The sequence below is a fragment of the Salarias fasciatus genome, chromosome 6 (assembly GCF_902148845.1).
Source record: "Salarias fasciatus chromosome 6, fSalaFa1.1, whole genome shotgun sequence".
NCBI lineage: Eukaryota > Metazoa > Chordata > Actinopteri > Blenniiformes > Blenniidae > Salarias > Salarias fasciatus.
Genome location: NC_043750.1, coordinates 17722456 through 17749588, shown reverse-complemented (window position 1 = coordinate 17749588; position 27133 = coordinate 17722456). Strand labels below are relative to the sequence as shown.

The 27133-nt window shown below is 40.3% G+C and overlaps 1 protein-coding gene across 1 annotated transcript in view; it reads left to right on the top strand.

The window, feature by feature from the left end:
• Positions 1-3055: 3055 nt before the first annotated feature.
• Positions 3056-27133, top strand: part of tacr3a (tachykinin receptor 3a) — a 28979-nt gene continuing 4901 nt past the window's right edge. Inside the window, exons 1-3 of the mRNA XM_030093969.1 lie at positions 3056-3423; positions 6421-6609; positions 9313-9463. Coding sequence (XP_029949829.1) covers positions 3056-3423; positions 6421-6609; positions 9313-9463 — 708 coding nt within the window. The remainder of the gene's footprint in view (positions 3424-6420; positions 6610-9312; positions 9464-27133) is intronic.

The following is a 27133-nucleotide window of genomic DNA, read 5'->3' as shown; positions in this document are numbered from 1 at the left end:
TCATGTGGAAGACGGATGGAAGCAAATTTAACATATAAGGACCGATCCATAAGGGGTTTTGACATAAAAAAATCCGCCTCACACTAACATGAAAGCTGTCCTTCGACTGATACACACTGCCTGCAAATGAAACAGAAAAAAAATGAAAAAGAATTAATCACCCCAATCATAAAAAAAAAAACATTTACAGTTTGTATTTGTGTTTCTTTCTTTAGTTTAGTTTTTTTTTTTAATTCAAATCCATTTGCTGCCACACTTTAATGTGTTTAAAACTTCCTCCACTAACACACCCAACTCCACATTTCTGTGGTTGTGGAGGCTCAGCATCCATTATCTATAACTGCATCGTTAATGGACACAATACTATTACCAGCAAATTGTTCTCATATAAAAGGGCCTGTTATTGCACATGAAAAACCTCTCGCTTAAATCATCCCATTTGCGCATCACTCATGGCGTTATTCCGAGTCGAGCGGCCACAAAACACACGCAAACACAAAACGAGATGCATCTGGATGGACAAGTGTGCTACATTTTATGCCTGATCTGACACACATACTCAGTTTTCTTTCAGAAATCTAACCAGGAATTAAACACATAACGATGCATCACTGGACGCCTCTTAGCGGAGCCATTCCTTTACGTTCCATGCAGGATCTCTGCGCACATGTCTGTGTGCATCCTTTCAATTACAACATCAATAGCAAGACTCGCACAGCACATTAATAACTGCGGCTGAGATTGTACAGCTGAAGAGACCCTCGGGGTTTTAATAGTGATCAAAGACTCAAGTGAAAGCTGCTGCGATGAGGTTCGTGTCCTCCACAAGTCATCACCTCCGCATGCTGTATATAGCACACTGCTGTGGCTGCTCATGTCTGTAATTGAGTTTTTCTTTTCCCTGTTACCCCAGAGCATGTCCGCTGGAGCTATGGATTTGACATTACTTACAAAGTATACCTATAAAAACAATATTTAGTCACATTGCAAGAGCACATAACAAGCAGACTTACACTGATACATACCAACAGTCGTCAATATGAAGATTTCAAAATCTATGAATTCATTCAGGTAAATGGCTGGATGTGTGTGCTCCACTCTCACAGCAGACGCAGCCACTTCTCAATAAACCTCTGACCGTGTGTAAACCCTCAAAATTGCACTTTATAAAGACTTTTACCTGTTTCGTTTTGAATTAAACAGTTATTTATTTTGCATTTTTAGAAATAGCGTAAAACCTGATGTTTTGAGAAACTGAATTTCCAGTCACTTTGTGTCTTATAAGGATGTTAAGTTTTTTTAATATGGCTGATTTAGTTTCTGTTTCTGCACCACATTCAGCAGAGCCACTTGTTGAAAACAGCAAGAATATCACTGCTGTTTGTTTAGATTCATTGATTTATTTAAATCGTATGATTGTATTTTTGTTTCTTACAAGTCTTTTTAAGATGTAATTGTGGAGGTTATCTCACTTCTGTCCCAGCATAGGGTCTTTTCAGAATATTATGGTAAAGACAATAATCCATTAGTCAAGTCCAGTGACAATGCATTTTGATTGCTGTGTTTTCAAAGGCAGGATGAAACTTTCTGCTGCTTCAACAGAGCTAATTTTATTCCTTTCTTGTTTCTTTCAAACTTACTCTTATCATCCAAATTACACATGTCATTTTTTTTTTTTGCAGCACACTTCTACTGTTTGATAAGGATTATAAAATGGAGTCGAGGAAGCTTTTTGGAGACATCCCGTGAACATTTTAGTTTATTTGGACTTTTTTTTTATTATGAATTTTAAAATACACTGTCGTTGTGGTAAGCTTTATGTTTTTGTCATTACATAATGTGTAGTTGTGTTTATAAAACTGACTATAGAAAGGCACAAATGTGAAAAAGGTGTTGAAATGTTCTCTTCCATAACACACAATGTGTTGAAATTCTTCATCTACAAATGCTTGAATAACTACCCTATAAGGGATTATTATTATTAAAAGTTTTGAGGTTACGGTTGGTGTAATATCTATTTGAGGATGAAATAAGATGTTTACTGACTGGAAAGCAGTATTGTATCTCTTCAAAGAGTGAAACTATCTGATGGGCCCCTGTCTGTAAAGTGAGAAATCCTCTCCTCTGCTGAGGAGCTGTATCAGGCTAATTAGATCTGATCAGTCATGAAAGGCGTGTAAATGTAACCCATGCAGAGGTTACAGGAGCACTAAGGGCAAATGCAAACAGATGAAGGAGGTTTATCTGATGTGAATAGTGGGATGTCTGGGGGCAACTTCAGGACGTTAGCTGTGAATGTGGGTTTGACAGAAAAGGAGCAGGATCACAGCCATTCTGCCAGCGATGGGATGAAGCACTGCACTTTACCATCATTTCCAGTGGAGCGTGGAGCTGATTTAAGACAATTATAATTGAGAGAGAGGGGGAAAATGAACCACAGAGATGTTTAATGTTGAAAAATGACGTCCCAGATCATGGCTGTAAATGTGCGTGACAACAAATGAGAGGTGCGCTTCCTGCAATGTTCCAATATCCTGTGGAGGAACCTGAAATGCGGTTGACGCGAGATAAACGCGGGGATAAAAAAAAAAAAAAAAAAACGCAAAGTGAGGCAGACTGATTATGAACTGCGGAGATACACAGAGGGGACCATGTGTTATTCATGAAGTTTAAAGCTGCATCCACGAGTATCAATCAATCTCTTTCACTATGTGTGCCATTCGTGCGTCACTGAGTGCGCACGGCGCCCTGCCCGCTGCTGCTGCTGCTGCTGCTGGAGGAGGAGAGGCTGTTATTTCACCCCCCGCATTCAACAGGCGCTGGAGGATACTTGATTCGCTTACACTTTCTCTGCATTATTTACTTTCGAGGTGAAAAAGTGCATGAAGGGTTACAGATAGGGATCTTGAAATGATGCGCGTTTAACTCGCGCGTTATGGCGCCTTTACGCAATTCCTCGAGCGAGATTTCCAGCTTTGCACCTCAAATAAGTAGAGTCGAGCAATAAAAAAAAGCAGCATTACCCGCTACTTGAGGAGAGGAAAAGGAGAAGAGGATGGCAGCTCCACACAACGGATCAAACCTAACCACGAACTACACCAACCAGTTCGTGCAGCCGCCGTGGCGCGTCGCTCTCTGGTCGGTCGCCTACAGCTCCGTGCTGGCGGTGGCGGTGTTCGGAAACCTCATCGTGATTTGGATCATTCTTGCACACAAACGCATGAGGACGGTCACAAACTACTTTTTGCTCAATTTAGCGTTTTCCGACGCGTCGATGGCCGCGTTCAACACTTTAATAAACTTTATCTACGGTCTGCACGGGGATTGGTACTTCGGGGAAGCCTACTGCAAATTCCACAACTTCTTCCCAATAACGTCCGTGTTTGCAAGCATCTACTCCATGACCGCGATCGCTGTGGACAGGTAAACACTGCAAGAATAATATTTAGTCAGTGGTGCCAAGTTCTCTCAACCAGAGTAGCTTTGTTAATTCATCTACATAAATATGATTTTAAAAATCAGTATGAAGAAAAAAAAAACCCACCAATGCTATTTTGCATAAAACTGAAAGCTTTTTTAGCCGTGAGGCATGAAATCTGCTCATTTTCAACCTTTAAGAAACCTTTTTTATATATATTCTCATTCATCGAAACGAATAATATGGAAGATAAATCATGAATATTTCAGGTTACAATTAATGTAAAAAAAAACACATCTCTTCTTACTAAATCAGTTAGCTCACCAATGTTTATTTACACAGTTTAATTTTGCTTTCCTTCTTTGGGTACAGCCTACTGTTCCATCTGTAGAAGCATTGTGTTTCATTGACTGCTGTGTTCCTCCAGCAGTGATGGAAGACTGTGCCTTAGAGAAAAAAAATCTCAACTCCATATAAAGGCTTGCTTGATAACAAATTGCTCTCTGTTTGGCAAAGCTCTTGTAATTGATGTCATTTATATCAACTCATGCCTCTCATATAGGGAGTCATTTCCATGAAGTCTGTTTATTTTACATTCCACTGCTGCATTCTTTAGATTTATCGTCACATTATTCAGTCATAGTTTGTTCTTCCTGCTGTTTTAAGTGTGCATTTATTTGCATTTCCCCTGGAGACGTCAGTACGTACTTGTTTATGATTTGCATTATTGTGCAGGAAAGGCGGCTTCTCAGCAGGGTGACTGCCATCTCACCCACCAAGGACCTATTCCACAGATTTAATTTTACGTTTCAGTGCCAATGAATCAGAGGCTGAAGCTGTTGTTAACGGAGTCTGTGTTGCGGTGAAAGACTCTGGAAATGATAAGTCATTCCTCTGACTCTCCTGCTCTCTGTCACATGCACTCAGACTATTTATGCTCTTTGCTTTCATATATTTGCTTTCTGTCATGGCTCCTTCACCTGTTCCTCTTTGACTGCCCCTGTGGATTTCAGCAGTGTAGGTGCACTCTGCACCATTAGCCGTCCTTTGATACCGATCAGTGGAGCATCAAACGTCATAATGTTTGAATAAAAGGATTAAACTGATGAGCGAAGCAGCCAAAGACTGAACATAACAAAGAGCAGAGGCTTTTCAAAGCTCTAAGCAAATGCAGTGTGTGTAGCGTGCACATATGTGTCACAATGTGGAGCTGATACAGTGTGAGGTGTTTTTCTCCTCCAGTGCATCTCCTTTACACACAAATGGAACAGCGCATACCCCCAAGGCTGTGCCCATTCTGGCCTTGCTGCAGCAACTTTGATGCAATTGTATTTTTGCTCTGTAGTGTCCATTCAGGTTTGTCATGTGTGCACTGAGAAAGAGAACATTGGCATGACCTACATGATGTAGCTGTAACCTCCGGTCATGCTTCCCGTAACCCCAGTGTGGTGCTGTCTCCGCTCTGATGTCTTGAAATGGCACGAGGCCACAGTTCGCGATCATCTGTGAACATGTCCTTTCCTGCTAACTCTCCCAGCCGCTGTGCGTTCCTTTGGGCGTTGCACTCAGAGCAGCGCGTGTTTCTGTGTGAAAGGTAGCACTGACCATTGTTTTGTTTAGTATTAACGGTGATGAATTGTAACATTTATTCCTCGTGGTGTTAGCATCAACAGCCAGGCTGAAAGAACAAAAGGAAAGCCAACTCACAGTATTAGTCTGATGCTTCAGAAGAGGAAAAGAGTGTGGCTGAAAGATTTGATGATTTTTCTGAGGTTATTTCAAGCCGACACTTGGCATTTAGTGGTTGTTTGCGTAATGTGTCACTATTCACACTGGAAGTCCTCTGCTGGTTAAACACCAGGTGGTGATAGAGCCGGCGATTGCTCAGCAATGTCATCCCATCGTGGCCTGATGTCAAAACAGTGTGCTGTCTCAACACTTCTCTGTGCAACTTTTTTGAAACTCACTAAAACTACACTTGTCAAACAGTGACTTCTTCTTAGATTTACTGAAGCTGATCTGATGTAGTGATTTGAGGAAAAAGTCCTTTGATATGTGTGAATACAAAAGTGTGTGTGTGTGTGTGAGTGTGTTTGTGTGTGTGTGTGTGTGTGTGTGTGTGTGTGTGTGTGTGTGTGTGTGTGTGTGTGTGTGTGTGTGTGTGCAAATAGGCAAAATCCTGCCTTCCTGAGCTCATTCAAGTGTGACTGTGTTTCAGGAGATTTGATCAGGAGTCATTGTGCCTGCTTGTTTGAGCCTTACTAACTCGGCACATACTTGATTGGACATCCTACAAGGCTCAATAAGATTTTATAAGTCGAAGGAATCGCTCACTAAGGCGATAGGACACCGCGGTGGATAACGTGTCCATCGTCAAACGATTCCTTACTATCTTAAAGTGACTGAATTAGCACCGCTAAGCCTGTGTGATCTGCAATTGGAAAAGCTGCGTTGCATCCCGAGTGGGTTCATGTGGCTCGTCCCTTCCTGGCCAGGTTCCCCTGTTTTATTGTGCTGTTCAAACAGAATGTCATCAATGTTTGTTGGAATGACTCGCCCATGATTTTCCCTGAATATTAAACAACGCTGCTTTATCAGACGCGGGCAGGCTGGCTGTGGAAAATGAATCATAACTTCAATTAGAAAAAAAAAGGTTAAAGTTGTATTTTAACATTTATCGTCTGCAACAAACTCATGTCACAAAATTGTTCGCATTTCAGACGATTCTGTTTTCCCCTTGTAAAACTGTTTGAATTTGCTCATGGGAATATGAGAAATCCCTCAAAGGTAGAGGATTTAGTCTTACAGAATGGTGACACATTTGAAGAGCTCACATTCAGAAGCTTCACATACAGAAGATCATGCTTTATATCAAATAGCAACAAGCTGTTAGCCTTGGAAACATCCCTTAATGGAGTAATATATTTCCATATAAGGTCTGTGGTTTCAGCACAGATTCCTGACATAATCATGATGCATTCATTTGAATCTCTTTGCTGCAGGTACATGGCCATTATCCATCCTCTGAAGCCTCGTCTGTCTGGAAAGGCCACCATGGGGGTCATCATCTGCATCTGGAGCCTGGCCGTGGTTCTGGCCTTCCCACCCTGCTACTTCTCCACCGTCAAAGTTCTGCCCCACAAGACCCTCTGTTATGTGGCCTGGCCTCGCATGAAAGATCACATCTTCACGTGAGAATAATCTCCTTGTTTTCACCAAGAAGAAATATGTCAGCAGAAGCAGGTTTGGTGCACCACTTTCAGTTGTTATGCAACTTAACTTCTTTAGATTCTCATGGCTCTTAAAAGTGAATATAATATAATAATAATAAAAAGAAATTAATCAATGATTATAAGCTGAGGACGACATAAGAAAATAACAACTGGCTTGTGTTGGTTCGCTGTCTGACTGCTTGTAGAGAACTTTACGCTTTGTGTGTTCAAGTTGCACCAACATTCATCTTTTCCAAGTCAAAGCAAGAAAGTCGGTAACTGTGATAAGTTGCTGAAGCATTGTTTCTACAAAATACTTTGTAGTGGGTTTCAGTCATTTTTTTAAATCAGGCTTGCTTATTTAAATCCTCAGTGTGTTTCTGCGACAGGTGCCAAGAAAAATCGAGGACTGAGTTCCCACTGATGTGCAATTACTCTCATTATTGTTGTGCCAGAAAATTTAGGCACTGCCAAAAAAAGTTAAGGATGAAGGAATTCTGTTGTTCACTGAATGAACTAACTGAAAGTGAGCTGAGTTCACTACATGGTAATGGCTTGACGTTATTCCACAGATGTCAGAAAAAATGCATCAGGAACAGGAATTTATCAACATCTGCATGACACTGCCCATAACCCACAGGGACGCTTCATTTTAGAAAAAAAACTGGAAAATTAGCCCAACTGGAGCCTCAGTTCCCAAAAGAATGTACAAAATACCACTAGAATATCAAATAACTGTGGAGTGGAGTATCACTGTCCCATGCCGTGGTGAATAGGCAAATAATCACAAGAAAACAAACGATCTCATTTAAAAGCAATCTATGTGCGTTTTGGAAATTGAGGTGGGTCGATCAGTGTTGGCGGCATTACAGAGGACCCTTCCTGAGGTGCTGTGGATCTAATTCAATGGAGCCAGGAAGAGAATGATCCCACATGACAACTTGAGTCCCATTCTTCATCCCCTAACCTTATTCATATGGCTTTGATAATATCATACTGGAGTGTGGCCTGTGTGAGACAGATTGCATCGTCGTATTTATGTACCACTGCACACTTAAAACTGTTTGCTTAAAAACAACTCATTTTGGGTAGTTTCCCAACCCAGCGCTGGTTTAATATTGGACCAAACACACACTGGGTTAATTTAACCCAACAAATTTGGCTGGTTTCCTTAATGTAATATAATTGGGTTGTTCGAACAACCCAATTAAGTTCACATTGAATACACTGCTGGGTTCTTTCAACCCAGCAAGTTGGGTTGCTAATAAATAATTATTTCTTATTAATAATACAATATTTTTTTTAATTATTTTCTTGATTAGATATAGTCTCACAACAATTAATACTTATAAAATTCTACAGAGCTCGCAAAAATACTGTAAGGGCATTTGGTCACAGAGTGTCAGGCTTTCATTTACAGGAGCTTTTTTTTCCAACATGCCTTGACCTGTAACAGCAGCAAGACCACAACACCTCCTGGTCCGACATTAAGACCAACCAAACACAAAAAAAGATAACCACCAATAACACTATCAACATTGGAGCATCAAAATAAACCAGCAAATCAACTGTTTAAGTCTTAAATATCCCACATTGCAGCACCACCATCATGGCAGCCACCACTAAAATTAAAAAAAAAAAACCCACAACAATTCCATAGAATAGAATTCCTCATAACCTTTTTTTTTAAAAGGGCTGTATCATGCTTTTTTAGCTAGTCCAAACCCTAGAAATGGCATTAAGATGGTAATAGTTTATTTTTGGCGCTAAGTTAAAGTAATTTTGTGTGAAATAAACGTTTTTCTGGGGCTAATTCTGAAACCCGGAAGAAAAAACGCTCTGTTTCACTGAAAATCCTGCCTCTCCCCCTGTGGACTTTGACTGACAGCATACTTCAACCAATCAGCGCTTCAAAACAAATACGCTGGCTAGCTTTAGCTCTTTAGCTCTAGCTTCTCTACATGCAAAGACACGCGAAAACGTCTTTTCCTATGAGAAACTCACTAAGTGCAGACCCTTCAAACTCTTGCTCTTGCTTGATTGTTGCTTTCAGACGATGGTTAAAGTTTATTTCCGTAATCGGAGTTACAAAAAGCAGCAACGCTGATTGCCGAGGGCCTGCGGGAGGGGGGCTCAGGGGAGCCATCTTCACCGTGTGACGTCAACGTGGGAAGCACAGAGTTTTCACGGGTGTGGGAGGGGCTGCCTCTCTGAGCAGCAGAAACATGAGGAAAGCTCATACACGCAGGCACGAAGGAAAAATATGCTTTGGGGGTCTTTTTGGTGAGTACATAACTGTATAACAAGGTTAAAACATACAAAAAGTGAATTTTGCTTGATGCAGCCCCTTTAAGTATTTAACCTTTAATTATACAGGTGTATCTCAGTGAGATGGCCTGACGAGATAGCTTAATTGACATTAGCTTGGAGACATACCAGTCGACTGAAGCCAGTACTCAACACAGCTTCACTAACTTACATCTTAACAACTTTATGAAGCTCTATATAATAATGATACAAAGGTAACTTTAAACCAACACAACCCTATAGAAATTACAACCCAACAGCTATTAACTTACTATACTATACTATACTATACTATACTATACTATACTATACTATACTATACTAAATAGCACCTTATATTGCGTAGATCATTTATTTGTCTGATTCCTTCAACAGGTATCATATCATTTTGGCAGTTCTGGTCTACTTACTGCCTCTGGTGGTGATGGGCATCACTTACACCATTGTAGGAGTGACGCTCTGGGGGGGCGAGATCCCTGGAGACTCGTCTGATAATTATCATGGACAGCTCCGGGCTAAAAGAAAGGTAAGAATGCCTTTCTTCCTATGACCCCAAGTCTCGTCTGACACTGACACATGGAGATGAGGGAATATATTCTGTAATTTTACTCCATCTGAAACCTCAGCTGATTCAGATAATCATGATGTTACAAAATGTTCATGTTAACAAGAGAAAAGTGAATTACGGCATGAGCAAAAAAAAGTTGTTTAAACACATATTGTCTTCAGGTCTATGTCTTATCTTGAAGTGAGGAAAAAAATCACTAAATAGCTGCTGTGCTCGATTATGCGCTCTCTGCTGCGATAGGTGTACCTGCAGGATTTAGAGTTAAGCTCCCGTCTCAGGTGATTTAATTAGCGTGTCTCAATACATGTGTCCCAGAATCCCGAAGCACTATCGTAGCTAATTACCTGCGCATGGCATGTTCAATGTCGTCTGCATTTTCTGATAATCTGCCGTTAAGTGTTTCCTGCTGATAATCAGCCTAGTGACAAAAAGAATACTGTTGTAATAAACTGCAGCACTGAAATGACAGCGTCTTCCACTTTGTGATGCTTTGCACAGTTTCAGGTCTGAAACGTAAAATGTTCTTATGTGTTAAGTTTTCTATTTAACCTAATATATGCTTTCAGATTTGTTTTATACACTTTAACTCATGTCTGCTGCCAGCGCAGGTCTCCCTAATCAATCTCAAAGTTTGACAACACAGAGAACATAAATAGAATTTTAATTCATACCATCAGTAACAAATCGATCTTATGTTGTTACGGCTGAAGGAAGAGAAAAAGATTATTTCCAACTGCGAATGAAAAAAACAACAACACTGTGGATCCAGCTCAAAAAGTCTAGTAAAAGCAGAATCAGAAATCACACCATGGAACTTACATATTGTTAATGTTTGTTGGATTTAAATGAAATGTTGATTTTGTGTGACAAGGTCGGACTTCTTAGTCAGTGAGTTTCCTTGCATAAGTTGCTTGGGTTGTTTGTTTTTTGTTTATTTTTTCTTTTCTCCTTTTCTGTAAGAAGTATAGGCATAAAAAGCTTTGAGCTGTACCCATTGTCATGTAGCATCATTTACTGTTATTGTATTTAAGCTGTGTTCACTCCAAAAAATTTATTTTCATTGTATATCATGAAATTGGTCATTACTTCGATTCATATACAAATATATGAATACAGTAATGCAAGTAAAATGCAAAAAAACTCAAACAAATTATATCTTTTTTGCAATAGTGAGCAGCAGGAATTTGCCTGTCAGACACTTCAGGGAAGGAAACCTTGACTCTAAACAGTACAACCTTTAGCATTGTCAATAATTGTCAGTCAAGAGGTTGTTCTTTCATCCAGAGAGGCACAAGCTCTGAAAGCCGTCACCAGTGTCTGCAGGCAGTATGAGATCGACACTCTAGAAACCGCCTCTTTTATCCTTTGGACTCTTTGGAGTCATTCTCACGTTTGTTGCAGTGAAAAGCTCAATACTGACATGAAGAACGATATCTTACAGCACATTTATTGGTCATGAATCAGTGGCAAAGGCAACCAAATGTTGACAATTCAGTCCATCATTGCAATTTGAGTGGTATAGATATTTCTTTTGGGACATTTTTATGTATTGACCAGCATGGTTATGGATTCTTGGCATATTATGTCTTCATCAGTTCTAAACCCTCATGTTTTTGTGCTCCCCGGGTCTACTATCAGACTGAATCAAGTGTTTTTATTGGTGTGAGTGAGTAAGAACATGTTTCAGCTCTAAGTGAAATTGTGACAGGGAAAAGTCTGTGTTCATCTTGATGTACCAGTTTTTAGTGAGACATGGAGTGAACCAGTACTTCTCTTTAAGGTGGGCCCATTCCTAGCTCTAATGCGTTTGGATTTGACAAGCTCTAATGAAAGCGACAGCTGGAGCCGTTTTGAGCAGTCATGGATCAAGCTGTCTCTGTGTGACACTTAACCTGTCTGAAATAACAGTGAAAGTGTCACCTGTGGGTAGATCCTGACTGATGCTTTTCACACACCGGGGTCAGGTACGCCGTGCCGCTACCGCTGCCACATGCGCGCAAGAGCACCGTCCCACTGTTAAAGCATTCTTCACAGACGCTGCTCCAGCAATTTCTGCAACAGAGAAGAGGGATTTTCACAGTCTGCAGGAATATAAAAATGCTATATTAGCTCTGGGTATAACTGTGGCAAAACCCTTGTGTGTAATGTGTCTGTGCACATTCTGTGATAAAAACACTCTTCAGTTGTGCCAGTCAAGTGTCATTCTTTGCCTCAGTAGAAAACATCATTTTTAAAAGTATAAGCACAAGCCATCCTTATTGAAAACCAATGACACAAATAATACTTGGTAATATTCATCATGCAGTGCCAGCAGGGATCTGGCTCATCGATCTCAATTTTTTTTTTTGGATCCCAAATGTACGACCAGACCAAAACGTTATCTTCACTGACAAGAAAACTCAGAATTGTGGTTAAAGGCAATTGTCAGTGACACAAAATAAAGATCTTTTTAAGTCCATTCACTGCACTTCATACAAAGTTAAAGAACAAATAAAAACTTTTGGGATCATCGATCTTGAACGCTTCCTCAAATAAACTTGAGTAAACAAACATTTGCTCAATACAATAAATACCTTCCCTCTTGAAACAGGCCTTGACACCAGCAGACTCTTAAACAGTCACGACCTCCATTCACAACCAGCTCACATGGACGCAAACACAAACCCTGTGTATCTCTTTCGCATGGAGTCATTTAAACAAGTGTCAGACTAAAGCAAACACAATTTCGGGGCAATCTGGGCCTTCCCTGAAGCACACACATCCTGTACTCAAGCTGCTGGCATTGTGATTTAATAGGTAATGAACTTCTACCCGAGTCTGTTTTAGCTCATTAAAAATGTGAGCTGCGGACGCGGTTTGCCGTGGCCCCAGCTTCCCAACTGCGTCTCACAAGATGATGCTGAATGAAGTGCTTCAAAGCGCATTGTGAACACAGTAAGTGTTTGCGCCTTGAACTCACTGAGTCCAGCGTGAATGCAAAACGTTACTGCTCACAGTTTTTTGACACTGCGGTATTTTCCCTTTGTGTTCTGGTAATTGCTCATTCTCTCCATCACCTATAGAATTGATTCCAGTTAGTGCAGGCTCCAACTTCCTGTGTTTGCCTTGACAGGTTTCACCCTCCCCATATTGACCTCGCTACGATTTTCATTATTTCTGAGTCCTCCTGACGGAAAATTGGTCTTTGGAGGGTTCTTAAGATCAATAATTCAAATAAATATTTGTGCATCTGAGTGTGGGCATGTGAGTGTGTGTGTGCATGTGAGAGTGTGAGGTCAAGACATGTTTTCGGAGGAGACTACAGTTAGGGATGTTTGAGATTAGTTCAGTCTGGCAGATAATCCGTATGGTAAAGGTCACATGAAATCTATTTATCTATCATCTATTTCTTTTGATCTATTTATTTCATTTTGTTTGCCACTTAAAAAACCAAATGGTGACTTTAAAAACAGACTTTAAGGTCAGTGTGTGATCTGCCCTCAGCTGGTACATTAGAGTTTTGAGTTGAAGGTTCACAGACTCCACAGAGAAAAAAATAAGAACGCCCCGAGGCAACACGCTCAAGCGTCTCAAAACTGGCTGGCTCGCAAGCTTTTCTATCTACTATAGTCCAGATTCCTTACAAATACTCTAAATAAAAAAAAATTAAGCGTGCCGAAACATCAGGAAAGCAGATAACTTAGTTTTTTACACTAGAAGATTCCTTTGTTTCCTGTTGTTCTAATCGTTTGGATGATTGATGTGTTTCCATTAATCTATAGCTAATTCTTTGATGTTTGTGCATTAATTTGACCTTAATTCACTTATGAAGGTTAGAACATTACTTGTGGTCATGATTGGTGAATGTACGGCTCATTACCTGAGCCCCTGCTTAATGTTTCTGAATAATTCTGTGATCTCATTCAACATTCATGCGTCTCTATGAATCCCACATTGGCTCATTTGTTTTCAGGTCAGCAGTCGATGGACACTTTTTGGTCAGTTGACTGACCATTAGAATCTGTGGAACCTTCCACAGCTGCCACAGATTGGAAAAATGGCTGACGATCGTAATTTAATATGAGTTTAATCAACACAGCCACAGTTTGCCATTCAGATCTTCACAACATATGAGTGAAATGACTTTCATATTGTGTAGCATTTTCCTATAGTTGACACTTTGTCACATGGATAGATGAAGGTGAGGATTGTACCACTAACTTAGATATGAAAGGCGACCATCAATTTCATATATTTGTTTGACAATACAATTGAAACTAGTCATTTAACTACTAGATTTCGTAGCTTCTGCGCTTCAATCTTTCATTGAAGTGTATTAAAATGTGCTAGACTCTCACTGGTCAGTCACTCAACACCAGATATAATCTCAAACCGCTTAACACTGAAGAAACCTGCAGCCGCACAGCTGACCAGCAGGACAACTTGTCAACACTGTAACGACGCTGAAGGGAACGGCCTGTGCACCCTGTTTTCACTAGTTCTTGCACCTCGCCTTTGACATGTTGGGCTTCACAAGATAGCAACAGGCTTGTACCTTTCTGTACAAAAGCAAATATCACTTCCAGACAACACAGGAGAATTTTTTTCCACATTTAGATTGATTTTTTTCTTTCTCCTTCAGCAAGACTTACCAGTCATCTCTCGCACTACGGGAGGTAAAAAGAGGTTGGTTTTTGATGGGCAAGTGATAAAATCACTGTCATCTTTTGTTTTTAACGCAAAAGCCATCCAGTATTCAAGCGGCCTATCTGCCTGTGCATGGAGCGGTGATGACTATTGACTTGAACTACTGAAAATGGATTTAAGGACAGTGTGAAATGTGTGTGAAAGATGTGCTCAGACATTAATACAGTAACTTGTGTAACCTCAGGCAAACATGAAGCTGAATGAATAACTGAGGCTATGCACAATGAGGGGGTTTCACCTGAGAGAAAGGATAAATGAATGCTCGAATGTATCTTTCAGAAAGGTACTGGATAACTACGATCTTCACCTGTACAGACATATAGGATCTGCCCATATCTGATGCAGCCACTCAAAGGAATGATGAAGTGCTTTCTGTTTAATATTGCGAGGATTGTAGCGAAGGCCACTAAACTGAATCTGATTGCACATAAAAAAGCAGCAGTATTGTACAAGCATGGGCAATAAAGGGAGCTATTATTTCTTGGGATTCCTCAGGAATTGGCTGGTCCATTCCTTCATCTATCTTCAGTGTGGGTGGACGTAACAGACCCAAACGGGGAGGATTCACATCTGTATGCATGTATTCCGCTGCAGTCAGTGTGCAACAGGTGTGCTCATCTCCGCCCCGTCCTGAGGCTGCGTTTTTCAACCGTCCGTCTGACAAGCAGCACCAATCATCTCTCATAACGTGGCCATAAAACTCCTTAAGACAATCTGTGCTGAATTTGTGTCCTATAAGCACCATCGATCGGCCATTTCCCTCCTGTTGACGTCTAAAGCGCTGCGTGTTGTCAAGTGTTTCTCTGTGGATGTAATGATTTCAATGGATTACCTGACAAAGATCAGATTGTTCCCCGAACGAGGCGCAGCAGCGTTAAGCTGCAGTGTCTGTCAGTGCCGTACTGACAACAAGATAACAAATATTCTGTGAGTCCAAACGGGTTAGATGCATGTCAATAGTGGTTAGAGGGGCATGTGTATCTGTGTGTATTTGTGTGTCAGGGATTCTGAATAGAAAGGTCATCATATAAAAAAAAAAAAAAAAAAAGAGCAACAGAATGAAACAATGTGACCGGTGGTTTTTGGATGTTTTGTTGTGTACGTTCTTCTTTCACCTGCTGTGCTCTTTCTTCCCACCTCCACATGCCTCAGACCGTAATCGAATCTGTACCTTTTTCATGAGCGCATACTGGTAAATCGACTGCAGGTTTATGTTGCGTTTGAGTGAAACACTTTGCTTTTAACCTCCTGTTGTTTTCGTCCTCACTTTTATGCAGTGGTTCTTTAGAGATGAGGACTAAAAGCACTTTTCTTAACTGATAAAACATATAAAGAAAAATTGTTAAAAAGACTTCTTCAGTGCTTGACATGAACTGCTGTACCACACAGAAATCCCGAGTGGATATTATAAACAGCAAATGAAGCAAAAGTACATATAAATTAACACACTGATTTTCAGTTTCTATGAGTGCACTTATGGAACTTGACGATTTCTTAATATAATTTTATTTTCCCAGTAGTTAAACTCCTTCAGTTCTTTAATCTTTTAGATTAATTTAGAATCTTTAGTTGCTCATTTCATTTCTGTTTCCTGTGTCTGTCTCTCTGCTGCCTCGTTTCTCACTTGCGTTCAGATGAGCTGTTAGTTAATTTTTGTCTCTATCGTGCCATGTTCTGCATTGTTGATGGGATTCGTTCTGCTTTCACACCAACAAATGGAAAGTAATAATAATAATAATAATGGATTTTATTTATAACACACTTTACATTGGTGGGCAAATCTCAAAGTGCACAAGTCATTTACTGAATTAATGAAGAAGCCTCAATCCACTGCTGCAAACCAGCCCCAAGATCATCTTTGTTGGAATCAGCGTCAAATTTATATTAGAAATCTCATCATCGTGTGAGTCTCATTACTTTTCATTTTCCAAGAGCAAAGCACCATTCTAATATGTTTCCTAAGTCTTTGCCTTGTTTTAGTTTGGAAGTGAAATACAGCGATTGAGAGCATTTTCAAGGCAAAAACCAGTCACGTTCCCTCCTCAGCTGGTCTTTATTACACGATACAAAAATGTGCACATGTAATGAAATCTGCTGCAAGGCTTGCACAAGACAATAACACATTACATTGGAAGCTGTTGGCTAAAGGTCCCTCTTATCGAACCGCATCATTTTTATTAGGTTTGGATTCTTGTGCATCTTCTCAGGACAGTGCAGGCGATCCGGCCGACTCGATTACCTTTTTTTTAGTTGAGGAGATTTGCGCAGTCTGGTGACCTCAGATGTTGTCTCAGGGCTTGATTTACTTAGATTCTGGATGAAATATATCTTGGAAGACGTTTCACCCCTTGCCTGATAAACAGCTTGAACTGATGGAGTGTCAAGTTGTCTCGATGTCTTTCAGGTGTCTTCAGTTTGCTTTGAGACGTCTCCTACCTGGTCAAATGAAGATATGCACAAATGTATGAAGGATGCTATCCTGCATGTGCAGAGTGTGCTTTCAGTTTTCTTGCGTTTTGCAGTTTGTTGGAAACCTTTTAGCTCAATGGCAGCATCTCTAACGGCTGAACCAATTTGCTCTCCCTTTACAAACACAATGACACAGAAAGCAAATAAAGCATTCCAGACTTAGTAAATGATTTTTGCACGTTGTACATTATTCTCTTGACGTGAACTCTTCCCGGTATTTTGTGTGATTGGAACACATGGATTAAAGTGGTTCTAAATTGCCCATCCTTTAGGTGTGAAAATGTGGGGGTTTCTCTCTGTTTTCCCTGTGATTCACAGGATGCCGATTGGCCCCAGCACCCATTAACCATGAACTGGATAGAACGGCATAGAGTATGGGTGAATGGTGGTTTCTTTAAATATGAAATTATTCCTAAGGTGGGCCTTCACTCATCTTCTCTGCCAGGTCATCCCAGAGTAAGTGGCCTCCTTTATTTTTAATCTTGACTTTGACACTACAGACTAGGAAACCTGGATTGCACTTCTGCTCACATGTTGAAAGCTCAGTGATTACCTCAACCTAACATAAAAAAAAAAAAAAAAAAAACAATCAATGGCTCTTTTACCTTTCCCTGTGAATCGTTATATGTAATAGTGTAATTTCTCCAGGCCAGGATTGAATGAGGTGGAGTTTAAACATGGACGCATTGAGGTGCATCGCTGGCTGTGCTTTCCAGGTGGGATGCTTTACTCTCACATCAACAAAAGAGCATGTAATCCCCGCTATCTGGTCCGCACCTTGACATTTGAGGAGAAAATGCCACCCAGCTTTTGTTCTCTCTGTCCTCTTTGCAGAATTGATATGAAATAGCCTTTAGATTACACCGCCGTGTTTCTATGGGGCCATTTTGGCTCAGACTGCGAATCTTTAGTTTAAAAGTGGGACTGAACATAAACTCTTTTGGTTCTGCTCTCAGACATAAACGGCTCTACCAATGGAACCTGCAGGAATAAGTTAGCTGAACAGCTTTCCCTGGCTACAGGTGTTCATCCCTCCATCCATCCATCCATCCATCTTGTGAAGTTAATCCCAGTTTAAGATTCAGTAGAAATGAGTTGATGATTTTCCCAGAGACCCAAGACAATTTATTTATATTACAGAGCTATACCCTCTTGATTAAAGAAAATTGTTTTTCTGATGAAAATTATTTTGTTAAAATTGATGGACTCGGTAAGTCTCTCGCTCTCAATCCAAACACTTCTCCGCCATGATGAACAAGCTGTAGATTGACGAGCAGCGAGCAGCTGTTAGACATTAGGAGGCTCCCCTTTGCATTCGGATTCATCATTGGGAAGGATTTTGCTAAGTACTGCCAGCATTAATGCAGTGATCAATGGCTGTGCTCGTGCACAGACGACAGACTTTCCATGTGATTTGCAGCCTGGCTCCAAAAAGTAGTGTTTGTTAACAGGAGTAGCAAACCTTTGGGGCCTATGGAAAAGTGTTGCTGGAGCTTCCACAGGTCACGTAGCAAGAAACTAACTCCTGTAGTGGTGAAATCATGTGTAAATGATATAAATTACAGGCCAGACTTTGCTCCTGATTCACCTCCTTGTTCTTGCATATTAATTTGAGCAGTATCAACTTTCCAATTATTGTGGCATTCATAGAATGAATAGGCAACTTATTTTTCTTTCTTCATGAAACTTTAGATACGATGTAACAAGTTTCAACGACAATTCTTTTAATTGACAATTTTCTCTTTCAGTTTTGAATATCTGAAAAGTATACTGCCAAATACACCACTTAAACCCAGTAATAACAATACAATGGCCCCTATTCCAGTAATCTGTGCACTGTCCTTTTTTCTCTCCACTCAAGCAGCTCATGCTCTTACAAGTTCAGAAAATGTGGTAGATTGAAAAAAAAGTAAAGTGGTGAAAATGATTAATCCACTTAAGCTGTTGTTGCTTTTTTTGCAGCTAAGATATGTTTTGTCGTAGATCCTTTCTACAAAGAGCATTGTTTCGCTCCATTCATGTGCTATTCTTCTTATTATTCCAATGTCTGTTTTTTGGGAGAGGTAGTTTGACACTGTCGACTGGAGAACATTTCATTTTCCAGTTTGTTGTTCTGTGTCTCTGCCCATTTATGTAGGAATTTCATGGCCTCGCATATTATGAAAAGCATCTGAGGCTTTCTGAATGCGTGCTCTTACATTATTAAATGTGTAACTGAATATATTGAAGTATTTTCCCATTACTTTAATTGATGTATTTCATTATACTGCAGTTGAATGCAGCATGAAAGCTAAGATGATATCTGGAGTACAAACTGTTATTCTTACATAAAATAGATATGCTGAAGCCGTATGATTGCAGCAATGCAATTTAAAGAATCCCACTACCTTTTTTTTTTTCTTTTCTTAATTAATAAAATGTTTATTTGCAATTGGTGGTTTGTCACTGAGCAGCTGAATGTGAATTAGGAGATAAAAGGTGCATTGATAACTGTAATGCATCAACCACAAAAACACTTCAGCGCTGTACAGAAAGTTAAAGCAGTGGAGAGGAAGCTGCTTTTCCTCTCTCTCTCTCGCTCTGTCAGTGCTTTTAGGCTGCTTTGCTCTGCACTCAGTCGCATTTCATTCTCTCAAGGACATAAAGGAATGTTGGCGAGACGTGTGCAACCCATGAATCAGGAAAAAAGATACGATTTTTATGATATAAAGATTAAAATTTCCTCTGTTTTGCGATTAATATTGAGGGGACAGTAAAAACTAGGCAAGCTGTCATGAAATACAGCAGATATTTAAGAAGAAGAGGACTCATATTTGAACAGTTAGGAGTTTGAAACATCAAATTTATTCAACTTCATTTTACTCACAGATCAACATCGAAATCACAAATCACACTTGAAATCTTTCTTTTTGAATATTAAGCAGCTATTAGAATTCATTGTCAAGTTGAATTTGCTTAAAGACACCCAAGAACACTGCGGATAATGGGGAGAAAAGACAGCTGATAACGAAAACATTCTGGAATACAGCCTTGAAGTGGAACTGAAAAGTTTCCAGGGACTGAAGGTTTGAGACGTCAGGTGGGAGAACTTCCAGAGGAAGCTCGATTTGCTCTCCTCGCCCTCCACTGCAGCTCCTCCTTGTTCTCCAGGGTTAAACACCGGGTCTCCATGGCTGACTGGCTGTCATTACTCATCCATGCTTCATTGTTCAGGAAACACTTTTAATCAGCATAATTGGCGTGGGGACTTAAAGGATCATTATTTGTATAAACTAGAGTTGTGTGCTCCACACAGTCCCCCGCCATCAGAATGAATCACTGTGAAATAAAACTGCATTAAACAACAACAAAAGAGGAGATGTTTGTTAAAACTGAATTTTTCAATTTCATATTTCTGTTTATTGCCCATCGAGATGTGAAAAGAGAAGTATTGTTTTGAATTTCTTTACAGATAAGTCTTTATTTCTGTCAATATTTTAGTCCAGACACAGAAAAGTTGTTTATATAAAATCTCTTATTGATTAATAAATAGAGAATGTTTGAGGCAGGTATAATGCAGCTGGATGATTCAGACACAGGAGTTTTATCCAGGAGACCTCAGAAGAGTTTTGATTGATTGAACTTACATTGTGAATTTATCATCTCTCAACTTCTGGTGACTCTAAGTGAGTAACAAAGTACGAAATCTAACTCAATGTTTCTTATTGCTCATACTTCTCGTCCTCGTTATATCTCATCTCTACACATATTCACTGGTGTAAAGAAATTGTTGGAGAGTGAGGATTCCTCATTGGAATTTAGTAATTGGCTCCTGGTGTTAATTTAACATATTTCTGTTTCAGTAACCTTCAACGATGTAATGAGCGGCGAATGAGATGGGAAATGACTTCCTCAATGTTTCAGGCTCTCTTTATTACTGACCTTTGCTTCAACATGTGTTTAACATCAATATCTGCCAGACATGTCAGTATATGCTGAAAACTGATTGTTTTTATTATTAAAGCTCGTGTCCGGAGTTTCCGTTCGTTTCCAACGTATGTATCATTTTTCAACAGAGCTTAAATGTGTCAGTCTGGTTCGATACTACAATATAATATGAGCATAAAGCAATGTAAAAATTTATTTATGAGCCCCGCCTTCGTCTCATAGACCCCCATGTTATCCGAAAAAGCGCCGGTCAGCGTCAGCCAATAGATTTCGAGCTTCCGCATTCTCGTGTTGTCAATCAAAGTGTGGAGCAGCCAGAGAGCACGGCCGCTCGCCCAGGCAGAGGTGAGTTAGCTACGCAGCAGCCGCCGCGCTTACCTCGGATATATCCACTGTCTGCTGAACATCCACCGTAAACAGCTAAACATGTAGGATGCTGTAGGACTCCGAGGCTCTCATTTTCACCCGACAGAGAATACGCGTGCACAATTAAGGGGGCGTGGCTTGGTCGCTCATGAAAGCAGAGGGAGGGCGGAACCTGAGACTTTGGATTAAAAAAAAAACTCTCTCTTTCAAAACTCCGGACACGAGCTTTAATGTGATTTTCCTGTTGACCCGTGCATTCAGATTTTTCTCAAGGTAAACTTGACACACACCGGGCCTAAATAACATTTCACCCTGAACCTGTGTGTTTTTGTGTTTTTAGGATTTATGTCTTTTATAAGGACAAACATCTTGTCCCCTTAAAGAAAGCCAATATATTTCAACTTAAAAAAAGCAGAAGATGTGAACACCAGGTTTCAAGACCTCACACATTTTATTGAACCATTCTTTGAATCATTTATGTGTTGTTTGTTTGAGATCAATAAAAAAATAAATCATCATAATCTCATGGTAAAATCGATTGGGATGTAGTGATGTAAACAAAGCAACATTAAAAAATTAAAGTCCATAAGATATCACAGATATCCAAAGCGAGACGACCCTATATGTCCACCAAGACGACGGTTCGGGGGCAAAAGGCAGGATAAACCCAGGACAGGCAGGCTTATGTCAATAAAAGGTTGAATGTTGGTCAGGAGAGGAACTCACAGAGTCCATTTCAGGCTGTTCCAGCTCACGGGAGCAATAAGGCAAAAGCTGCTTTCCAGTTGACTCTTGATATTTGTGAAAAGTCAATACCAGCTGACCCGATAGAGCCGGGGAGTCTTCACTGACTACTCAGAAATGTACGCTATAGTATCAGGAGGTTCGTAAAGCAGGAAAAAAAAAAAAATCACAGTCGACTTCACTGATGTTCAGGAACAGCTGCAATGTTTGTACAGTACTGTGTGCTTGCATGTGTCGCAGTCCTGCGTTCACCTACAATGAAGCCAGATATTGTTTTTGGATTAAACCTTTTGGTGGAAAAGTGTTGATTCTATTACTCCGAGAACAAGATCTGACTTCAGATTTGACTCTCTGAACACCTGTGACATACTAAAAAACTAAAAATATTCCTCTGCTGTTAGGCTGGAAGGAAATCTATCACTATCATTTTTTAATTTCTTCATGGATCATCGTCTTTTATCCCAATAATCAGTGTGATCTGATTTAATCTCGGCTTTCATTCCTGTCAATATGTGTAATTTAGTTGACCGTCTCGATGATTTTCTTCTTATCTCACATCCTGGGGGCATTGTAGCTGAATGTGTTGTCCCTGAAGCGACCTGGCTTACCCTCCAATTGGATTCTAGGAAGAAGCATCTGGTCTGATGCCTGTAGCAGAAGGTTGGGAAATTCTTAGGTCGGACTCTGAGTTCTTGGACTGCTTATCTGGACCGACTTATCTGTGCATGACAGAACAGTCTGTAGTGTTGAAGTTGCTTCACTTAACACTTTGTAGGAAAGTAGTTTTTTCTAGATGTGTGAGCGTTATACTGCATATCGACTCGCGCACTGTAACTCTCATTCTGTGAGGCTTGATGGGCCGGATGGATGGGCCCGTGGCTGAGAGCTCCACCCCGACTCAGACGCCAGCAAGGTGGAGGTGGGGTTCTGGTATGGGCTGGTATCATCAAAGATGAGCTTGTGGGACCTTTTCGGGTTGAGGATGGAGTCAAGCTCAACTCCCAGTTTCTTCAAGACACCTTCTTCAAGCAGTGGTACAGGAAGAAATCAGCATTGTTCAAGAAAAACATGATTTTCATGTAGGACAATGCTCCATCATACTCCACTGCGGGGCTGGCCAGAAAAGGTCTAAAAGAAGAAAAAATAATAACATGGCCTCCTTGTTCACCTGATCTGAACCTCATAGAGAACCTGTGGTCCCTCATCAAATGTGAGATCTACAGGGAGGGAAAACAGTACACCTCTCTGAACAGTGTCTGGGAGGCTGTGGTTGCTGCTGCGCTCGATGTTGATCATGAACAGATCAAGACACTGACAGGATCTCTGGATGGCAGGCTTTTGAGTGTCCTCGCAGAGAAAGGTGACTATATTGGTCACTGATTTGTTTTTGCTTTGTTTTTGAATGCCAGAAACGTATATTTTTCTAAATTTTGAGTTGTGATATTGGTTTCCCTGATAAAAATAAATAAGTGAAATGGGTATACATTTGTTTTTTTTGTTAAGTTGCCTAATAATTATGCACAGTAATAGTCAGCTGCGCACACAGATATCCTCCTAAGGTACTGAAACTAAAAAAGCCCCACTCCAACTTCCAAAAGTATTCAGCTTTGATTGGAGTCTTTTGTCTTCATTGAGAACATAGTTGTTGTTCAATTATAGAATTAATCCTCAAAAATACAACTTGCCTAATAATTCTGCACACACTGTATTTATTGTCCATTTTATGCAGGTATGCTTTTTATAATGTATTTCATAATCTCAACATTAAGATATTTTATTGCATTTTGCTTCTTTCTGTGTAAAGCACGGTGAATTGCCATCTGTCTAAATGGCGCTCTATAAATACATTTGCCTTTCCTTGCATCACTGGTTGAAGTTTGTTTTTCCACCTCGTAATAGGTTGTCATTTGTCCACACACCAATATTCCCGGAGCCAATATCCCTGGCTTCAGTTTCCGTGCCCTTGCATGATAATACTTGCTGTCATTGTCCCTAAAACCTGGTACTTAACCACATTTCCCTTTTCATTTGTCTTCAGTAATCCCCTGATTACTTTGGTGTTTATGATCCTTTATCTAACTGTGCTTCCATATTTGTTGCATGCCGCATTTGAATAAGTATGCTTCATTAACCTGCAGACGTGTTTCGTTGTTGTGTCTTGAAGTGCAGCTCATTTTGAAAATAAATGACTGTTGGTTTTTTAATATTTCTGAGCATAGCTTATGTTTTATTCCTCTTTTCTTGCTATCTTCCTCTTGAAATCAAAGTCAAGATCTATATCAAGCGTAAAATTCATCATACAAGTCTTCATTTTCTCGCCTCTTATCAGCATGCATGTTAAAGTTGGTCCTTCAGCATTTTCTCCTTACTTCAAAGAGAGACTTATGTGTTGAGATGAAGCTTTGTCACTTTTTTTATTCTCAGCCCGAGTCTCACAATAGATCTTTTCAATGTTGTTTAGGCAGCAATATGAGGAAAAGATTGCAGTCTGTCTGTCCATTGTACACAAAATGTTGTCCACCACAAGCACTGGCAAGATGAGCAGTTGTCACAAATCAAATCCCCCCTGGTGGGGAGCGAGGGTCACTGCGGAGCCACTTCCGGTGTCGGCTTAACTCTCAGCGCCACCTCCACTCTCATGACAGGGAAACTTCACAATAAAATCTCCGAGCTCCTGCTGAAATAATCCTGGATTTGTATCCTATAGAAAACACAGACAGAAAAATTGTCCTTCCAATGCTGCACCAATACTATCTGACAGAGATGCTGTTATCTCCCTATCTGGGAGAGTGACATCCAGTCTGAAAGAGACATCAGTCTGCGGTTCTTCTTTCTAAAAATATGCATAAATAAGTGAAATGAGGTTTGTTGTGAAGGTGGAGGGGGATTGAAATGCCGTGCCTTGATTTTTGGACAGCAGAAATGCCATTTTTGGCTTTCACACTGACATTTCTTAAATGTTAAGTTTCTGTTATTTCCTTTTGGCTTCATCGGGTGTTTCCTCCTGATGTTTTTGTTTTGCTTCTAACAGGTGATATATGACAGAAAGAATATTCGAACTTTCCGAGTTTTGATTTAGGAGCTTTATTCTCCTGGGCAAAGAGAGAAACCCGAGGACAGAAAGATGCCAACTGGATGTCACGGCTGATGTTGGAACTCCAGACGGAAGTGTGGTTGTATCTTGCTGTTGGATCAGTGCTGAAATTGGAGGAGCTGGAGTGGAGTCAGGCAGCAACTGAGGTGGATGTTTGGTATAGCTCTAACTTTAGCAAACCTCGAAGAAAGTTTCCTTCCACGTATTCCCTGCATTTTATAGAAGCAAAATAATAAGAAAAAACGACATCAGCCAATGACAAACAAATCTTTCTGTCACTCTCTCTCTCTCTCTCTCTCTCTCTCTCTCTCTCTCTCTCTCTCTCTCTCTCTCTCTCTCTCTCTCTCTCTCTCTCTCTCTCTCTCTCTCTCTCTCTCTCTCTCTCTCACACACACACACACACACAATTGTAAAGACAAGTGAAATCGATCAGTGACAGCAGAGAGGTAGTGAGGCGAGCGAAGACGTATCTATATACTTTCTAGTAATTGTGTTTTTAATGTGGACCTGCAGGTGCTGCTGCAGATTCGATGGCAGGGTCAGTTGACAGTTATGGCAGAGAGGGCACAGGTACAGCCTGCAGTATGTTGTGCAATGGCTATTGCAGACCTTTTTGTAGATGCATCATTCTGAAATAACTGGATGATGCATCTACAAAAGGCAGAAAAGGTATAATAGGTGTTATATTTGTTTTCAGATTTTTTAATGTCAAAATATCACACTTAAGTCTCCTTAAGTGGCTGTGGTCATTCACAGTGATTTTATCTTCACGTTCGTGATTTGACCTTTTTCTTACCCGTACATAGCACACTTATTCCATTGTATTAACAGATTCATCATTTTCTACCTGTATATCAAAACAGCCTCTCCAAGACCGTGTGCTGAAGCTGTTTCCTGTGTGTATAAACATAAAGATGTGTATGGAACCTCTGGAGTTCACTTTCAATCTAAATATGGAGTGTTTAAACAAAACGTAAGAGCTCTTAGCAAATGTGTCTCCCAGCCTTGGGTTTATTGACAAGTTGAGCCTGTTTTAAACACTGACATAGGCTCAACTTTTATTGAACGTATTACCAAGAAAGCCAAACGTGCCAGTCGAGGGGCAGAATTCCAAACTGGTTCCCAGGAGTTGATTCTGTGTAGGCAGCGTCTGGAAACTCAGATCTCTGCACTATCAAGTGTCATTATTGTCCACAAACTATCAGAATCACATTTAGCTACAGTCACTCAGCATGAGATGTCTTTTCATTATCATAAATATGAGCTCTTAAAGTGTTTTCAAGTCCGATCAACAATCATCCTGCCAACCTGCTGCGAAAAACACTTTCTCAAACATCATTATGTATCAGTGCGCCGAGGAAAGTAGTCCCCGACTAGAGTATGAAGCGTTTTCTGAAAACTAATGTCAATACCTATATTTCCAACCATGTTACTGTATTTTGATCATGTCCAGTGTGAAGGAACAGGATTTGCTCACCATAAAGAACATGAGATAAATATGTAGACTATTTATCTCACATTGCATGTTTTGCCGTTTCTGAGCAGGTGCAGGAAATTATGGCGATATATCAGTATCTGAAGGTCGACAGCAGACAGCTAACGTCATGTTTCTATGACCACAGACAGATGCACCTCTGAGCCGAGCTTACAGTATGACTGCTGCTTCAAGCCACAGCCTCTAACAACCCAGAGAAATACAGAAAAGGGGATCAAAGTGACTCCAGTGCAAACACCAAAACAGTAGCTCAGAGATTTGGTAAAACGCTGGACCTTGTCCACATTCTCTGTCTGTTTTCATATCAAGCATGTTCCCTGCAAATTAATACAATGCTGCCAGTTCATGTTTTACACATGTTTCACTTTATGTTGTGTTTATCTACACAGAAAGGTTCACGCCTGTTTTCCTGTTACCCATCTGTGTTCATGTTTGTGATCTCTCCCATCATGTCATCCCTACAGACACTACAACTCAGCCTGATTGATGGTGGGAATACTGGAAAACAGCTCATAGCTTCTCCTCGGCTTCTCCCCTTAAAAGTCTCGAACTCTTTGTTGAAGGATTCTTTGGTGACAGAGTGCATCACACGCATTTATCACTTCACATAAGTCTTTTGTCACATCATCACTCTTTCAGGATCACTTTTTGTACATGCGTCTTTTTGATTTCAGCAAAATAGAAACGTTTAATGTGTGGACTACCATTAGACCCAAATACTGATTTAATACTGTTTAGCAGCCACCTGGCACAGTTAGTGTCAATATCATAAACTCCCTTGAGACACGCACTCAAAGCCGAGGGTGTCAAGACTTCTGTTTGGATTACAGGAGGGACTCCATGATGT